At 44.4% G+C, this 19036-nt stretch overlaps 1 protein-coding gene across 7 annotated transcripts in view; it reads right to left on the reverse strand.

Annotated features, from left to right (window-relative positions):
• Positions 1-19036, reverse strand: part of LOC102454429 (extracellular calcium-sensing receptor) — a 168284-nt gene that overhangs the window by 81230 nt on the left and 68018 nt on the right. For 5 of the 7 annotated variants that reach the window (XM_075904595.1, XM_075904550.1, XM_075904561.1 and 2 more), the window contains exon 2: positions 14690-15142. In XM_075904595.1, the coding sequence (XP_075760710.1) occupies positions 14690-14877 (188 nt within the window). In that variant the 5' untranslated portion in view covers positions 14878-15142. Of the gene's footprint in view, positions 1-14689; positions 15143-19036 lie in introns of those variants that run through there. The other 2 variants (XM_075904588.1, XM_075904606.1) reach the window with 2 other exon arrangements.

Below are 19036 nucleotides of genomic sequence, written 5' to 3' on the forward strand. Positions count from 1 at the left end.
AGCCTGCATTAACGGCCGTAAAACGCTCCCGGGGATTCACAAACACTTGGAGAACCTTGAAGAAATACCCCTTCTGATGAACGTTCTTGGAGGTGAGGTAGTCTGGTGCTGGACTATGGGTGCCATCTCTTGCCTCACCACAGTTAGAGAAGCCCATTTGTGCAAAGCCATCCATAATGGCATTCACACTGACCAGATACATGGTTCGTCGCAGCAGGATGCAATTAATGGCCCTGCACATGTCTGCCAACATGAGTCTAATGGTCGATTTTCCCAGTCTGAACTGGTTAGCAACCAATTGGCAGCAATCAAGTGGCCAGCTTCTGCAATGCAATCACTGCGCTCTTCTCCAGTGACAGGGCCGCTTTCGTTCTTGTGTCCTCGTGCAGCATGCCAGGGGCGAGCTCACCACACAGTTCCTTGTAAGGGACTTTCCTCCTTCCAAGTAGCTCAGCCACAACTCATCATCCCACACGGGCATGATGATTCGATCCCACTGCTCCGTGAGCCCCAAAGCAGTGTTTCACTGGGGTCAGCAACTCATAGATACTGAGCCTGGCGCAAGCCGAGTCGGACACCTCTCGCCTTTGCAGGATAAGGAATAGCTCCAGTGCCACTCAGGATGTGTCAGTGAGAGTGAGCAATGCACTGGGCCACAGTGCCAGCGTCAATCTTGCACAAGAATGAGACAGAGCATGAAGTTCACACTCCATTGAAAGGTGATGCCAAATGTGGATGGAAACACTGGGATTGCTGGGAAGGGAAGCAGTGCATCATGGGGCACTGGGACAGGCCCTAGGATGTCCCATGACCCCCTTCCCTTTCCCACAATACTTGGCAGCAGAAGAGGGAGAGATGCTCTGTGGGATAGGTGCGTGACGTGCACCACACCGAATGTCACTGCAAGCATCACAGATATGAGCACTTATTGCACAAGCAGCTGCCAGTGGTTTCCATTAAGCACTCTCTAAGTGATGATGTGACTTTCCTGTGCCATACCTTGTGAGAAATAATGTAATGAGTAACAGCTTCAAATTAATACCTTCAAAATCCTAGTCAAAGCGAAGCACTTGTACTTCAGAATGTGCTAGACAGCCCAAGGTAACGTCTAGCACATTATAATGTGGAATGGTTCTCTCTGCACTAGAGTTTTAGAAGGTGTTAGTTAGACTGAGACAGATTAGAACGTGATATTAGATAGAGCAGCACTTCTGAATGCGGCCACCAGGGACTTTTTTTTTGCAACCACAGCCTCTTGGGCAGTGGAGGGGAAAACAAGTAGGGGTTGGGCCCTGCCCCCGTCTTGAGTCACAATGTCAGAGGAGCAGACAGCCAGTGTAAGGTCCCCACCTTCCTGGGGCAATGGGACTTAGGCTTCCACCTTCAGCCCCGGTGTAGCAGGTGGTAGGCCCCGGCTACATGGCAGCAGGCTCTAGCCACCAGCTCTGACTGGGGCTTTGGGCTCTGAGTTTTGGCTGCATAATGATGGGCTCTGTTCCCCCGGACAATGGGCTTTGGGCTCACCCTCCCTTACCACCTCTGGGCCCCACTGCCATTCCTGGGCCCTTACCCATCCCTCTGGCTCCTATTGCCTACTTACACATGTCCCCATCCAAGGTTTAATTTGTGTCCCAGCTTGCCACGTCTGAGAAAGTCTGCTGTGAAAAGTGATGTTTGCAACTTTGTTACAATCACTTTTCACTGCCTCACAGCTAGCTAACAAGTCTCTGCTGTAAAACGTGATATTAACAAACCTACAAATATCACTTCTCACAGCAGCAGACTTACTAGCTAGCAAGTCTTAAAAAATACCACAAGTAAACAACCAGCAAAAAGACAAGGTGCTTTGAATGTTCTTATTTCTGTTTCTAGTCTGTTTGGATCCAATAAAAAATATAGACAGCTGTATGTTACTGAGGCTGTAGAAACACTCCCACATTCATAAATGACTATGATTGCACTTACCTATGTATTTATTTTTCCTATATTTAAGTAATTTAGAAAAAATTATCAAAGCGGCCACCAGCAAGAGATGGTGGCTGCATGCTGAGGCCACAAAAACATTTGTTGTGAGAACCTTTGATAAAAAAGGTATACTATGAGATGCTTCCAGCTAATCTTAGACCATCTGGAGATGCACAGAGCAATCACATTTCTGACCTCTGAGTTTTTGGCCACTGTCTTTTCCAAGATGTGCATTAATTCCTGGAAGATAGCTTAGCCTCTGCACCACAGACACTTCCCAGATGTGCACTAGTCTCTGGGAGGGGTGGGGGAGGTTATACAGCAAAGTTATTTCAGAATAATGGCCGTTGTTCCAAAATAACTATGCGAGCATTTAAACAGGAATTCCGTTATTTTGAAATAATTTCAAAATAATGGACGGCTTATTCTGACTTGTGTAAACCTCATTCTAGGAAGAATAATGCCTATTCCAAAATAGCTATTTCGAAATAAGGCGTGTATAGATGGTCCACGTGTGCTATTTCGAAATAGTCCCTCACCAGGGGGCCATTCTAAGTGATTCCGCCCAGGGCTCTAAATCAAGTTAACATGTCTCCATTAGGGAAGCCTGCCTCAGACTAATTTTGATGCTTCCCTGCAGTGTAGACGTGCTATTGTGAAATAAGCTATTTGGATATGTCTACACTACAGCGTTATTTCGAAATAGCTTATTTCAAAATAACGTGTCTACACACAAAATGCATTTCGAAATAGCTTTTTGCTATTTTGAAATAGCACATCCATACTGATTGGACACTGAATCGCATTTAAGGCCAGCCGGAACTGGTTCCAGCAGGGCATCAGGTCAGAAGTTACCTTGTGGCCAGGGCGGCCAGCAGGGCATCTTGGGAAGGGCTGGAGGCCCCCTATTTCGAAATAAGCGTCTACATAGCGCTTATTTCGAAATAGCAATTTTGAAATTGGCGCTATTCCTCGTGGAATGAGGTTTACCAATTTCGAAATAAGCCCTCCACTATTTTGAATTAATTTCAAAATAACGGAATGGCTGTGTAGATGCTAGGATAGTTATTTCGAAATAATGGCTGTTATTTTGAAATAACTTTGCTGTGTAGACATACCCTTTCAGAATAACTATTGGGCTACGTCTACACTGGCCACAATTTCCGGAAAAGCCATACAAATCAGGTAAGTCAGGATAGGGAAATCCGCGGGGGATTTAAATATCCCCCGCGGATTTAAATAAACAGGTCCGCCACTTTTTTTCCGGCTTGGGCAAAAGTCGGAAAAAAAGCGTCTAGACTGGCGCGATCCTCCAGAATAAAGCCCTTTTCCGGAGGATCTCTTATTCCTACTTCAAAGTACTTATTCAAAGTACCTACTTCAAAGTAGGAATAAGAGATCCTCCGGAAAAGGGCTTTATTCCGGAGGATCGCGCCAGTCTGGACGCTCTTTTCCGGCTTTTCCCCAAGCCGGAAAAAAAGCGGCGGACATGTTTATTTAAATCCGCGGGGGATATTTAAATCCCCCGCGGATTTCCCTATCCTGACTTACCTGATTTGCATGGCTTTTCCGGAAATTGTGGCCAGTGTAGACGTAGCCTTGCAGAATAGCTTATTCTGAAATAACTGTGCAGTGTAAACGTAGCCTAGGAGATGCCTTTCACTTGGGTAGTTATTGCTTGAGTGAGACTTGATCACTGAATGCAGAGTCCTTATTGAAATCATCTTTATTAATGAGAGCTCATGTTAGGCACCAGCAAATAGCAGGGCATGAGGCATTGTGGGCCGTGCCTTGAAAGGCTGAGCTTCCCAGACCGGTAGTGAGGTGAAATGCTCTGGTGCACTTGTGATTATGTGCTGTCAGTTGGAAGTGGGCACAGAACAAGGCAGAATTTCTTCATGCTCTGTAAGCACTAAATGATCCCAGAGTGACATGGATGTGCATGCGAACAGACTCAGAGCCACTCCTTCCTTTCTGTGAATTTCACCAGCCCCCCATCTTTCAACCCGTCCTGGGAGGGAGGGTGGCCCGTGTAGACCTGGCTCCAACCATCTATTCTAGTTTTGCTTCTAAATTAATTGCTTCTCCTTTTCATTCCTAGCTGTAGGACAACAACAGTGCTACTCTCCTGTTGAGAGAGTTTGTGAAGAGCCTCAACATTGCAACATTAAGTACCATGCAACTAAGAAAAGAGCAGGGGGCGGGAGGGAGGGGGCAGCAAGGAGCCCCCTGAAAGCAGTGCCACTCATGAGGGTCTTCTGTTTGGCCCACTGAGCTTCAGCTACTAAATCCTCTTCCTCTCTTGGGCAGCTGCAGCGCTCCCATGTTGACCTGCCTTCGAGCACCGCCACCCCTGCATGAAGGATGTTCTACGGTCAGGGAGCACAAGGGTCAGAGCTACCAGGAGTCAGGGGCCAGTGGGAGCTAGTGGCCTATACAATATGAAGGAATAGCTAACTCCTGGCAGACCAGATGGAAAGCCCTCACCAGAGGTCCTGCCTCTATGCTTCCATGTCAAGCCATTTCCCTCCCCTCCAGAGCATCCCCCAAGTTATCACGGACAGGTGCAGGTCCAGGTGGAGGGTGAAGAGTGCTCAGAGACAGGGCAGAACCAGGATATTAAATTCTACGACCAGGCAGGGGAGCACAGAGGCTGGAGCTGCTGCAAACCCTGGGTGGACCCATAAGCAGAGTCAAATTAACAAGGCTGCCAAGACAATGGCACCCCCAGCTGGGATCAGAGGTCAGGCAAAGGCATGGATGAAAGGGGCTTCAAGAGGAGTCACCTCCTGTTCTGAACAGCTGGCGGTTCTCTCGGGAGGGGGGAGGTAAAGACTTTGCATACTCTCCCAGCCCCAGACCAATCAGGGTCTGTGGGTGGGGAAGCAGGGAAGTGTCCTGGACCCGCCCCTTCCACCTGAGGTCCCGCCCCTTCCTCGGTGTCCCAGAGCCACTTAAAAAATTTCTGAAGTGGCCCCCGGTCAAAAATGATTGCCCCCCCCCTGCACTAGATCCTTAGATGGAAGGAGATTTAAAAAGGTGCCACTTCAACAAGCCTCCTCACCCTTATCCAGCAGGCTCAGCAAGCTGTAACATGGACTTCTCTGTAGCTTAATTCTCCACAATTATTTCCCTTCAATCTGCCCCATTTGGAAACCTTTATTTGTGGGCCCAACAGGTCAGAGCCAGATGATTTGCTCTGCGCACAATGGCTCCTAAGGCCTCCAATGTACAAGCCAGTGTATTTTTTACAGGGAAGCAGAGAAACATTTTTTGGTTTGAACAGCGCTCAGAGCCTGGACCCAGAAGAGAGACGGAGATCTACAGAAACACTCAACATCCTTGTCTTACCCAGTGATCTCTGTGCAAAAACAAGCCATCGTCAACTGCACCCACCAAGACTTAAAATCAACAAGCACAAAACTAATAAATCAAGAAAAGAGGGAACAACAAAGTTAAGTGAAAACTGTAAATACAGCTTTGCCTTGCATGTAGAACAGCCAGAAATTCTGCACTTTTACCTGACCATGACAGTAACGAGGCCAGCCCATAAGCAAGTTCTTTCTTACAAGTAGGAGAGTCTAAAAGGGTTGTGGAGACTAGGAGATTATGGATGGCTCAGGGAAGAGCGATCCCTGAATATTTTGGTTTCAGGAGTGGAGCTCCAAATGGCAGGCCAGTCATGTAATTCACTGGGTGGGATCGTGAACATCTCCATGAGAAAGTTAGAACTTTAAAAGGCAGAACAAAAGATGTCTCCTGTCCTGATTATAACGGGACAGTACTACATTAATGTGGGTGCAAAAGATGTTAAAAAGTCCTGAAATCAGGAATGTACACCGACATAAAAACACAATTTTACAGTGTGGAAATGTGTTGTAGCATGGACCATCATATTATGCAGATGTGCATCACAATATTGAATTGTTATACTGCATTTTGGGGGTAGGATGCCATTTTGTACCCATATGGAAGTGGTGTATTGTAATTTTTGTGAAGATTCATTGTCACTTCAAAAAAATCACATTATGCTATGAAGAGTTCGTGACTGGAGCACCTCGGTGTTATGGTATGTCAAAAAATATATTAATAATGAATGCTGTTCCTGAGATGTAGCAAGGACAGAGAGATTAGGATATGACTAAGGCCACTGGGGACTGATTCATTCTGTGATATATTCTGCCTTTGTTACCCTTCTACGCAAAGTGTATACATCAGAAATGTGATGGGAAGCAGCCTCAGTAGAGCTGCAGACAAATATATAACAGGAGATTAATTTTACATAATACTCTCAATACTTGCACCACTTCAACAAATAATTATAATGTAAGAGATATTTTGAAAACATAAGCTGCAAATATGCAATTCACATGGCTTGAAATACTCTCATCTTACATTACAATGAGGATGAAAATCGTGGGCAGATTTTTTTCCTTAAGCTTTAGCACTCAGTCCTCAAGCTAGCAAGATCAGGATGGAAAGAGCAATGGGGAATTCTTACTCTCTTTTTTTAAACTCATATATTCAATATGAGAAATTTTCCAGATAATTTTATGTAAGATACACAAATTAAATTGAACTCAATGAATACGCTGAGGCATTGGGTAGCGAAACAAAAAACGACAAGAGGCAATTCTACAAGTATTTAAATGCGGGGAAGTGGGCAGAGAATTATTTGTGTGTTCAGAGAAGATATGATGAGTAAAAAAGGATGAAATTGTTCAAGGTGGAATATTAGAAAAAAATATCCTAATACTGCATTTCAGGTGTAATTGTCACAAAAAGAAGGGGTGGAAGTCTCATTAGTTAGGACATTTAATATCAGACTATAGAATAAGTTATAGAAAAGGGGAAAACTAGGACAAATTACAAATGAATATAATACAGATGGATATAAACAAATAACACAAGTAAAAAAATTAGGAAGGCCGTGGTACAACATGAGATCAAACTAGCCAGAGACATAAAGGCTATCAAGAAAACAGTCTACAAATACCTCAGAAGCAAGAGGAAGACCAAGCACAGGGCAGGACCATTATTACTTAGTGTATATGTGGTGGAAGGGATAACAACAGAAAATGTGGAAATGGCAGAGGTGCTTAACGACTTCTTTGTTTCAATTTTCACCAGGAAGCTTGGCCGTCATTGACTCCTACCATAGTGAATTCCAGTGAAAATGAGGTAGAGTCAGAAGCGAAAATAGGGGCAGGGAATTAAAAATTACTTAAACAAATTAGATGGCTTCAAGCCACCTGGTCCTGGTGAACTGAAAAATCATGGAAGATGAGAGAGACTCCAGAAGACTGGAAAAGGACAGATATAGTGCCCATCTATAAAAAAGAAAATAAGGACAACCCAGGGAACTACAGACCAGTCAGCTTATCTTCTGTACCAGGAAAGATAATGGAGCAAATAAATAAGGAATCCATTTGCAAACAACTAGAAAATAATAAGGTGATAAGTAAGTCAGCATGGATTTGCCAAGGAACAACCTGATAGCTTTCTTTGACAGGATAATAGGCCTTGTGGTAAGAGGGAAGTGGTAGATGTGGTATATCTAGTAGGGATGTGAACGGCTACATGCAACCCCTCCCCCGCTGGCTCTGTATGGGTATGTCTACACTACAGCGCTAATTCGAACTAACGTAGTTCGAATTAGTTAATTCAAACTAAGCTAATTCGAACTAACGCATCTAGAACTAAAAACTAGTTCGAATTAGCGTTTTGCTAATTCGAACTAGCGTGTCCACATTAAGTGGACCCTGAAGCGGGGTTAAGGATGGCCGGAAGCAGTGCTGGTAGGGCATCAGAGGAGGACTTAGAGCGTGGAGATGGTGTCTCAGGCTAGCCGAGGGCTGTGCTTAAAGGGTCCCAACCCCCACCCCGGACAGACAGTTCTCAGGGGTGCCCCGCTTGCAAAGCAGTCCTGGCTTGGAGTGCCCTGAGTGCCCACACTGGGCACATCACACCACTTGGCCATCAGCCCGGCTGCACTTGCCGCAGGCTGCCATCTGGGGAGAGGGGGTAATTGGGGGGCTTCAGGAGAGCTTCCACCTCCAGAAGCCCGCAGAGCCAGCCCAGTCCTCCCCATAGGGGGCGCGTACCCCATTCCTCCCTCACCTCCTTCCACTTACCCTTCCCTAGCCCCTTTTCTTGATGTACAAAATAAAGGACAATTGTGTTCAAAAATGGAATCTGTCTTTATTGAACAAAACTGGGGGAGACTGGGAAAAGGAGGTGGGAGAGGGGAAGAGAGAGGGTGGGAGAGGAGAGGGCAACTAAAATGATCAGGGGTTGGGAACAGGTCCCAGATGAAGAGAAGCTAAAGAGACTGGGACTTTTCAGCTTAGAAAAGAGGAGACGGAGGAGGGACAGGATAGAGGTCTCTAAAAGCAGGAGTGGGGTGGAGAGGGTGCATCAAGAAAAGTTCTTCATGAGTTCCCATAAAGAAGGACTAGAGGACACCAAAGGAAAGGAATGGGTAGCAGGCTTCAAAGTTGTAACAGAAAGTTGTTCTTCACAAAGCAAAGAGTCAACCTGTGGAACTCCTTACTGCAGGAGGCTGTGAAGGCTACAACTAGAACAGAGTTTAAAGGGAAGTGAGATCAAGTCATGGAGGTTGGGTCCATGGAGTGCTATTAGCCAGGGGGTAGGAGTTGTGTCCCTGCCCAAGGTTTGTGGAAGGCTGGAGAGGGATGGCACGAGACAAATGGCTTGGTCACTGTCTTCGGTCCATCCCCTCCAGGGTCCCTAGGGTTGGCCGCTGTCGGCAGACAGGCTACTGGGCTAGATGGACCTTTGGTCTGACTCAGTACGGCCATTGTAAGCTCAGGGCTCAGGGTCTGGGGTCTCAGTGGACCCCCTTGATTCTCTTGCACACCTGCTCCTGGGTGGCCAGGCTGGCAGCTCTCTTGCCCAAGCCGGCCACCTTCCTGTGCCTATGTGAGGAGATTGTGGACGAGGTCCACGATGTCCGCACTAGCCCAGGCGGATGCCTGCCTCTTGCGGTCCCGGGCAAGCTCCCGGGAGCTGCTAGCTTGGTCCCAGGAAGAGGGGGAGGGCTGGGAGGCATCGGGTGGGTGGCTCGATCCTTGCCAGGTGCAGGGTCTGCTGGCTGGGTGCTGGCAGGCTTGCACCTGGCACAGGCACCGTAGCCAGCCCGTGCCCCTTTAAGGGATCCGGGGCCGGGAGGGGGGCATAGAGTTTCCCTGGTGTTGGCCAGAGTGGCCACCAGGGAAACCTGGGGAGGGCTAGCCTCCCACTAGTTCGAATTAAGGGGCTACACACCCCTTAATTCGAACTAGCTAGTTCGAACTAGGCTTAATCGTCGTGGAATGAGGATTACCTAGTTTGAACTAAGCGCTCCGTTAGTTCGAATTAAATTCGAACTAGCGGAGCGCTAGTGTAGCGCCTATGAAAGTTAGTTCGAACTAACATTCGTTAGTTCAAACTAACTTTGTAGTGTAGACATACCCTATCAGACACAGCAGTAAGGGTGCATGGGAGGCCTCAGCTGGAGCACACAGGGTGCTGGCTTTTAAGCCTGCTGCAGAACCGCCTGACCCCCTGTGCTGCTGCCTCTGATACAAAATCAGCAGCACCGGGAGAGGCAGGCAGGAGCTGGTATAGACAGGGAGCTGGCTTTTAAGATGGCTTCCTGCATGTCCCACCCCCATGGTGCTGCCTCCCAGAGAGGCAGCAGCATGGAGTGTGGGCAGGTGGGAGCTGGTGCTCCTGGGGGAAAACCATCTCCCCATGAGCAGCAGTTCCCACAGAGCCACCTGCCCTAGCAAAGCTGCCTGTGATACAGATCCATGCCTGTGATACAGAGGCAGCAGCACAGGGCGGGGAGGGGGGAGGAGGAAGGGCTGGGAGACTGTGCTCACAACCAGTGTAATGACACCAGGTACCACCCTGGAGGATGCTAGGGTTGGAGACCGCAAAGGCTTAAAGACACCTTTGCACATTTGCCTCTTGAGCTACACTGAGCACTTATCATAAGGCAAGATCTGGGTCCTTAGAGCCAAAACATTTCTGATTATGAATGTTCACTAGATGCAAAGCGACAATGGCAGCAAGCAGCTTTTATGTGACCTTGTAAACTAAAATATAAGAACATAGGAGCGGCCAAAGTGGGTCAGACCAATGGTCCGTCCAGCCCAGTATCCTGTCTGCCAACAGTGGCCAATGCCAGATGTAAAAGGAATGGACAGGACAGGCCAGTGATAGAAATGTAGGACAATGTAGCCAATTATCTAGTGATCCATCCCCTGTCATCCAGTCTCAGCACCTGAAGTTAGAAGGGCAGGGACACCCAAAGCATGGAGTTGCATTTCTGGCCATCATGTATAACAGCCTTTGATGAACTGAACCTCCATTACAACATTTATTCTTTTTTGAACCTAGTTATACTTTTGGTCCCTACAAACATTCTTTGTCAGTGAAGTTCTACACGCACACAGACTCCACCCCCTTCATGATTTTATAGGCCTCTGTCCTAGCCCCTGTCACTTTTCTCCAAGCGGAACAGTCCTAACCCTTTCAATCTTTTCTTATATGGAAGCTGTTCCAGTCCCCTAATGATTATCATTGCCCTTCTCTGTACCTTTTCCATTTCTTAATATATCTTATTTTGAGATGGGGCGATTGGAACTGTATGCAGTACTGAAAGTGTGGATGTACCATGGATTTATGTAACATTATATTTCCTGTCTTATTATCTATCACTTTACTAATGGGTTTTAACATTCTAGTAGCTGTTTTGCCCCTGGAAATGGATGTTTTCACAGAACTATCCACAGTGATTCCAAGATCTTTTTTAGGGAGCCGATTTTGTATGTAGATTTGGATTATGTTGTCCAGCATGCATTACTTTGCATTTATCAAAAATTTAGTTTTGATCTATGAATAAATATATAGATGTCAAGATATGTTTGCAGACAATTCTTAACTAGAAAACAGTTACATTTGAGAAGTAAACCATTCACAAGCAATAGTTAGCCCAATTCAAGTAGCAAAACCATCTTTTCTCCACGTTAGATCAATTAATGTGTGCTTATCTAAAAGCAGTCTATGTAGATACACACGTAGGCAGGGCTCGACAATCACGGCAAAAACCACTTGCCAGCCCTGCACCGCAAATGCGCAAGACCCGCACTGCGCATGTGTGGACTGCCGGTGAACAGGGCGACCAGCTGAAATCTACTCACCACGGGCGAGTTGATAAGTGTATTTGTCGAGCCCTGCATATAGGGTATGTCTATAGATTAGACAGGTCAACACTGCAAATGAGGCGGGGATTTAAATATCTCGCACCTAATTTGCCTAAAAATGGCCACCACATTTTGCCGACTTAGCACTTTGTCAGCAAAAAGCAGCAGGCTAGAGGGGTTTCTGTCGAGAAAGAAAGCCTTTTTCGACAGATCCTGTAAACCTCCTTGCAGGAGGCATAAGGGATCTGAAAAAGGCTTTCTTTCTCGACAGATCCCCTTCTAGACTGCCGCTTTTTGCCAACGAAGTGCTGAGTCGGCAAAACAGAGTGGCCATTTTTATGCAAATTAGGTGCAGGATATTTAAATCCCTGCCTCATTTGCAATGTCGACCTGCCTAATCTGCATCTCTCTGCCGACAGAGGGATGCAGTCTAGACATATCCTTAGTGATTAAATTCCTTTGCTTCCATATCAGCCTGATCCAATCCCTGTTGAAGTCAATGGACCCATTTAGATCAGGATTTATCTAAGCAAGAAAAGGCTGGATCTATAACATGTCAGTTGGCACATTTAAAATGCAGTTTTATTGCATTTAAGATGGAAACATGCTAATATTTTCTTTTCTTTTGGTAACTACTCTTTTTGGCTATCACTTATAGTCGCTTAAAATCTCACTTTTGTAGTTAATAATAAACTTGGTTTACTGTTTATCTTTATCCAGTGAGTTCGCCTGAAGTGTCTGGTAAATTTGCCCAGGGGTTTTACAAAGACTGGTGTATGTCTACTTTCCATTGATGCAAGTGGTGAATCAATTAATAAATCAGTTGGTACATTTCTGAGATACAGAACTGGGAGCTGGAGGTAGAGGATTCAGCTGGTGTCTTATGCTGAGAGATTAATAAGTGGCTCTGGGAACATTCGTGCAATCTAGTTGCTGGATGAGCGGCTGCTCAGTTGGGCGTGGTGAGTGATAACAGAACATGGAAAGGGTGCTGCTTCTCCCCTGAAAGGCATTGAGAGATACAGCCCAGGCTGGAGAGACTTAAGGGGGCACAGCAGTCCCATAGTCCTAGGCTCCCTCTAGGGACCCCCTCACAGTTAGCGGTTGCACCACTTAATCTAAGTCAGTGGTTCTCAATCTGCGCGATGCTTAGAGCACAGCCCAGAGTCAGAGCCCATGTGACATCCTCAGGGCCATCCAGGTAGTACTGGATGTGGCCCACAACGGTAAACAGGTTGAGAGCCACTGAAAGTCCATTGTGTAGATCTAATCTATAGTTTGTAGGTAGGTGCATTAAATAAAGCAAGAACAGCTTCAGAATTCTTTTGCTGAAGTTCTTTCCTTCTGCTCTGTTATGCATTATATTCAAACCACTATGATCTTACAAATTAATTGGATTGAACCTGCTCGCTATTTGGACAGGAAACCAGTAAAAACCCTAGGTCAGAATTGTCCCTTACATTTCAAATGGACAGAGGTGCAGACCCCTTTGGAAATCTTAGGGCAGGTCTACACTACAGGGACAGGTAGATCTGAGCTATGTACTTTAAGTTACATTAGTAGCATACTTCAAATCAACATAGCTTAGATCTACTTACTGCAGGGTTCATGCCATGCTAGGTCGACAGAAGAAGCTCTCCTGTCAATTCCCCTTACTCATCTTGTTCTGATGGAGTACCATAGTCGACAGGAGAGTGATCAGCAGTCAATTTAGCGAGTCTTCACTAGACTCACTGAATGAGCCCCAGTGGATCCACTGAAGCAGTGTTAATCCACTTTGTAGTGGAGACAGTCTGCAGTTCCCCGAGGGATCCTCTGACCATGTGTTGAAAAACCACTGTTCTATCACACTGATAACCTTTCCCAGGTCCCTAGACATTGTCTGTGAGCCTCCAGAGGGTTCGCAGACTGCAGGTTGAAAACCACCACTCTAGGAGAAGCAGAAATGGTGTTAGTAATTCGTTATCATAATTCCAAATTTGCACTGAACTAATTCCCCAGCCTCGTATTAGAAATCAGGGTACTTCTAAACAGGCTGTTTTCAGATAAGATGTAAAACAGATGCCCTGACCTCTTGTTGGTATTAAAGCCCCATGTCACTTTACTGCTCAGGAACACACGTGTTTCCCTCTTTCTCGTGACCAAATTCCAAACTGAATATCTTATATTTTGCCTTCATCAAGTTTCAGTTGAATTCAGTTTGTCATAATTTCCAATCTTAAATTGCTATGTAGTGTTGCTGGGCAAGGTTAAACATCTGCCATGTCTCAGCACAAAACTGGCTGTATTTCAGTAGTGGAAGAAGCAATTCACATCCATATATACAGGGTTTAATGCCAAAGACTGACCTGTCTATAAGCGGTATTTATGTGAAAGTAACTGAATTTTGCTTGAAGGACTGATTACTGAATTCAGGTTTGGGACTGTAGGGCCAGATTTTTAAAAGTATTTAGGAGGTACCTAAGGAGGAAGATAGGTGCCTAGCGGGATTTTCAAAATTACCTAGACATCTGATTTCACCCAATCTGCATCGTTAGACACCTAAACACTTAAAAATTTACCTCATGTTGAGTGAAGTGTTTAGCAAGGATGAAAAGTTCAATAAAAATAGAAGAATTTATTATTTCAAAACCCTTATTTGCCATACATGATTGTAGTCAGACAATTTTACAATTTTCTGGTCACTGGTGGCATGTCTACTCAGTAGAGCATAGCTCGAAATATGCTATGCAATTTGAGCTATGTAAATTGCATAGCTGATTTAGAAATAGCTTATTTCTAAATTTGACGCTGTCTACACAGCGCTAAATTTCAAAATAAATTGCTATTCCAGCATCTTCCTTAATCCTCTTGCAATGAGGTTTACAGGAAGCCAGAACAACAAGCCCGTTATTTTGAATGTATTTCGAAATAACGGGCTTCTTGTGTAAACAGCATAGAATGCTATTTCAGGATAACAGACATTATCCCAACATAGCGGTGCTGTGTAGAGGTACCCTTTCATTGCTTTTGCTGTGACTAAGTGAAGTATACATGTATGTATATAAATATTATTTAAACATCCATTATTCATTGCCTGAATAGATTTGTGATTTGGTAGAATTGGGAACTATAGCCTGGAATGTCGTTTCTCACTGTAAGCCAACAAATCATTCTTAACATTTACATTAGCTTATGCACCATTCATTGTCTTTACACCATCAGCACACACTTCCATGGTTTTGTATCACCTAGATCTGTGGAGAGCAAGTCTATTGCCTTCACAGAGTGCTCCCCACCACTAGATAAAGTGGGGATAGAAGGTAAAGGAAGATAATGTAGACAGAATGAAAAATATTTAACTCTGTAAAGCATTTGGGTTACAAAATGTATTAAAGATACTATAAACAGCTAAGAGGAGCTTGTTTGATTCTTAGCTACAGCTATTCTACTGATGCAGTAATTCATCTCACTTATAACTGATCAGTGTAAAGACTCCAGCATTGTCTATTTTACAATTCTTGTTGGCTTACCTTATACACTCTACTGATTCTGGCCTAGATTTTAGATCCTGGTCTTTGGCAGCCACTCCAAAATGAATGGGGAAGAGTCCCCCAAGAATAATGTCTCCCTTCTTCTGTGCCCTTTGGTTTGGTCCATAGGCAGAGGTGTTCCAGATAAATGCCAAGAGAATCAAACAGCATCTATAAAAAGTCATCATTCCTCTTCTCACAAGTGGATTGCACAATGCAAAAGTGAAAAAGTTGTAAGACAACAAATGGATCTAGTAATGTCTGACAAGCGTGTTCTCTCCCTAAGGCAGCACACTGGGAGTTGGGAGTGCATGGCTGCAGTACAATAAGACATAAAATGGTAGCCTCAGGGCTGGTATTTCTCCTGCTGTTTTCTCCATTGCACACTACTGAGTCATCTGTCCTTAGTTTTTCAGAACTGAAGTGTTACGTGGAGCCCATCTCTGAGAGTTTCTGAAAAAGAATGAAAGATATAAATGTATAAAATGACCAACTATACACAGAATTATTCAGTACCCCACTGCTTGCTGAGTTATGCCTACTCTATTTCAGTTTTCACTCTAGGTTTGTATGTAAGTACATGAGGGAGAACTCTCGGTATGCACATATACACAGACACAGGCACACACACAATTTTTTGCTTTCCCCACACTGTTTTCTCACGCAGGTCTCCAAATGCCCTTCATTTGTCCTTCTTTTCGTATATTGCTTGGCTTGGGTCTTCCATGTCACTGCATAGGATCGACAAGCCAAACCTAATATACTAGCAAATCATGTTCTATCCCACCCTGTGGCTTTGGGTTTCTCCCTATTGCTTTTTTCCGTAATTTTTCCTCCCATTTCTAACCACCATGGCTAGGCCACAACTCCCCACAGAGGGGAAAGTCATGTGATTCTGGCTTCGTAAACTAGTTGGTGGTTGGAATGGGGAGAAAGGGTTTCCTTTAGCTGCCTCATCCATGTTTATGGTTAGGTTGCCAGGCTGTTCTCCAAGGCCCCAGATCAGGCTGCTTGAGGAGCCTGAAGTCACACTAGGAAACCTGCTGCACCTCTGAATGAAGAGGTTGGGTCTAAACCTTCTTTGCACCTATACCCTGAGACAGGACTTGGATCAGGTGATTTTCTATCAGCAGGCATTTGATTTCCTGGGCACGTGGGTCATTGTTAGTTAAAACTTCCCACCACTGCATTCGTATTCAAAAAATCAAGATGTTTTGCAGGAAGGTAATGATTCTGTTAAAGTTTTTAACAAAAAAATCAAAACACTATTTCAATTTGGTCAAAGTGCTTCATTTCAACGTCCCTGTTTCACTTCCTATAGTAAGTTCGAAACAAAGCCTTTCAACTTTGTCAAAATGAAACTTTTTATAAACAATTTCAAAAATTCTGAAATGAAGTTGAATTTTCATTTAGTGGGAAATGCCACGTTTTAACTTTTTTGTTGAAATGTTTAATTTCATTTTCAAGTTTGTTTTTACCTTTTTGATTTTAAATAAAAGTAAAATTCAAAACAGTCATTTCAAATTGAAAATAAAAACATTTCATTTTGAAAAAAAATCAACCAGTTCTTATGGTGGGTCCTGGGAGTAGGGATGTAAAATCCCATTTAATTGGTTACCCGGTTAAACATAGGGAGGGCAGCTGCTCAGGCCCCTACCAGTTAACTGGAACTTGTAAGTCTCATCCGTTAAGGGTGAGGCTTACCAGTTAACCATTCTCATCTCTACTTAGAGAAGAATGCCCAGTGGTACCGTGGTTAGTACAGACAACTGGGGGTGGTTACAGGTTCTCACTCTGGCCTAGTTCTCAGAAACCCTCCATCTAATGTGCAACAGAAAATCCCTATAAATCTATGAACTGACCATTGAGTCACACTTGTCAAGGCAGGAACACACGTCCCCTGGAGATGAACACATGGCTGTGCAGGTTGTGGTCAATAGAAGCGCTTTGCCTTCTTTGACCATGGATACTGGTTGGGACACAGGACTACTGGAAACAGATGGGGCTATCTTGGCCAAGAAGTGGAAGAGCAGCCTCAGTCACTGACTCGCCAACCGGATGAGGAAGGCTTTGAACTAAGTTCAAATGGAGTAGGTGATAAATACTCACAGGTTGGCATTAAAAAAGGTGACCTTTTCAAAGGGCTAGATGTTGAGGTGGTAAGGGCGGAATGGAAGATAATATGTTTGTAGGAGCAATAAGAGGGAGAACAGTGGGGGAATCTGCTCAGATTTTTAGATGTTTACACACAAATGCAAGAAGAATGGGAAATAAACAGGAAGAACTGAAAGTATTAGTATACACAGTAAGTTACTACTTAAATGGCATCACTGAGACTGGAGAGGATACATCTCATATCTGGGATTTTGCTTTTTCTGAAAGGACAAGCAAGTGAAAAGGAACAGGCGTTGCATTGTACATCAAGAATGTATACACTTGTTCTGAGGATAGTTGAAAGAGGGAGCCTGGAGCAGTAGGCTGAAGGCCTGACCTAAAAATCAGCAAAAGCCAGGCTATGAGCAAAAGTCAGGACCTGCCATAAAGGAAACACCTGCCTACAAGTTCCCTGTCTGGTACACAGACTTGGCAAAAGCATGATGAATGTTGTAAAACACAGACGCTCCTGAGAAGTGCTAGGCACATGGTATTCATATAAACACATTCCAGAAGGCTAGTCCAGGTACATCCCAACACAAAGTCACAGCATAAACACAATCCCGAGACAATCCTGTACAGGTGCACACCAATCCCAAATAAGGGCAAGGGCGGAAGAACATGATGATGGATGGAAATGTTTTGTTTGAATCAGCAGGTACAAGAGAGAGGGCCAGTAATTAGCTGTCAGAAGTATAATGTGTAATTAGTTTGTATCAATGTGTACAAATCACAGGAGGGACATCTTTGTCCAGCCCAGAGGGCAGTGGAAAGTCACACTACTCACTGACCTGAGACCACTATCACAGGCACACAGGTGTTAGTGTCCCATTAGAGTCTGCCAGGCACCAGGACCCTGCTTCATTGACAATAAACCTAGTGGAGCACCTTCACCTCTGAACTGAATCTGTGGGCTTCCTGGTCTGCTACCTGTGCAGAGCTGGGATGGTACATGGAGAGAGTATGCCCACATACCAACTGACACCCGCTCTCCACGAGGCCCAGAAGGAAATGAGAGACACACCAGCTAAATGGCTCTGGGTGAAGATAGCAGGGGAAAAACAGGGGCATCATCACAGGAGGAGTATATACTAGGTCTAATCAGGAAGAGCAGGAGCATGAGGTATTTCTAAAACAAACAACAGAAACATCCAAAAACACAAAGCGCTGGTGGTGAGGGGGATATTTTAACTACAACTAACCAGCTGGAAAAGTATATGGCAACACATACAATTTCCAGTAAATTCTTGGAACGTGTTGAGGGCAACTCTCCTGTTTCAGAAGGTAGAAGTAACCCTGGGGAGATCATTTTAGACTTGATTCCAACAGGAAGAAATTTTGCTGCCAGTCCAAAGGTTGAAGGCAATCTGAAAGAAAGGCGTGATGAAATGATACATTTCATGATGCTAAGGAAAGGAAGGCGAGGGAGCAGCAGAATAAGGACAACTGACTTAAAAAAACAGATTTTCATAAACTCATAGAACTGGCAGGTAAAATCACACGGGAAGAAAATCCAAGGGAAAAAGGCATGCAGGAAAACTGACAGTTTTTCCAAAGAGAAAATATGAAAGGCACAAAAGCAAACTATGTGAAAGAGTGTCTGTCAAGAGTTCTTTAATGACATGAAAATTAATAAGGAATCCCACAAAAAGTGGAAACATGGATAAGTTGCTAAAGATGATTATAAAAAAAATAGTGCGAGCACACAGAGAAAAAAATCACAAAGATTACAGTATAAAATGAATTGAACCTAGCACGAAACAAACAAGGTAATAATAAAAGTTCTATAAATACTTTAGGAGCAACAGAAAGATGAAGGAGTCAAGAAGTGCTAATGATTGATGACATCAAAAAGGCTGAAGTGTTTAATACCTAATTTGGTTCAGTCTTCACTAAAAGGGTTAATGGTAACCAGATGCTTAACACGGTTAATATTAACAAGAATGAGGCAAGAGCACAATCCAGAGTAAGGAAAGAACAGATTAAAGAATATTAGGTAAATTAGATGTATTCAAGTCAGCAAAGCCTGATAAAGTTTATATTAGGGCACTTAAGGAACTAGCTGAAGCAATTTCAGACCCATTAGTGCAGGGGGGCAATAATTTTTGCAAGAGGGCCACAAAGGATTTTGCTATGTGGTCACAGGCCAGCTCCACTTCCAAAAGCAAGCAGAAGGGGTGGGACTGGAGACTA

This window comes from Pelodiscus sinensis, chromosome 1 (genome assembly GCF_049634645.1).
Source record: "Pelodiscus sinensis isolate JC-2024 chromosome 1, ASM4963464v1, whole genome shotgun sequence".
Taxonomy (NCBI): domain Eukaryota; kingdom Metazoa; phylum Chordata; order Testudines; family Trionychidae; genus Pelodiscus; species Pelodiscus sinensis.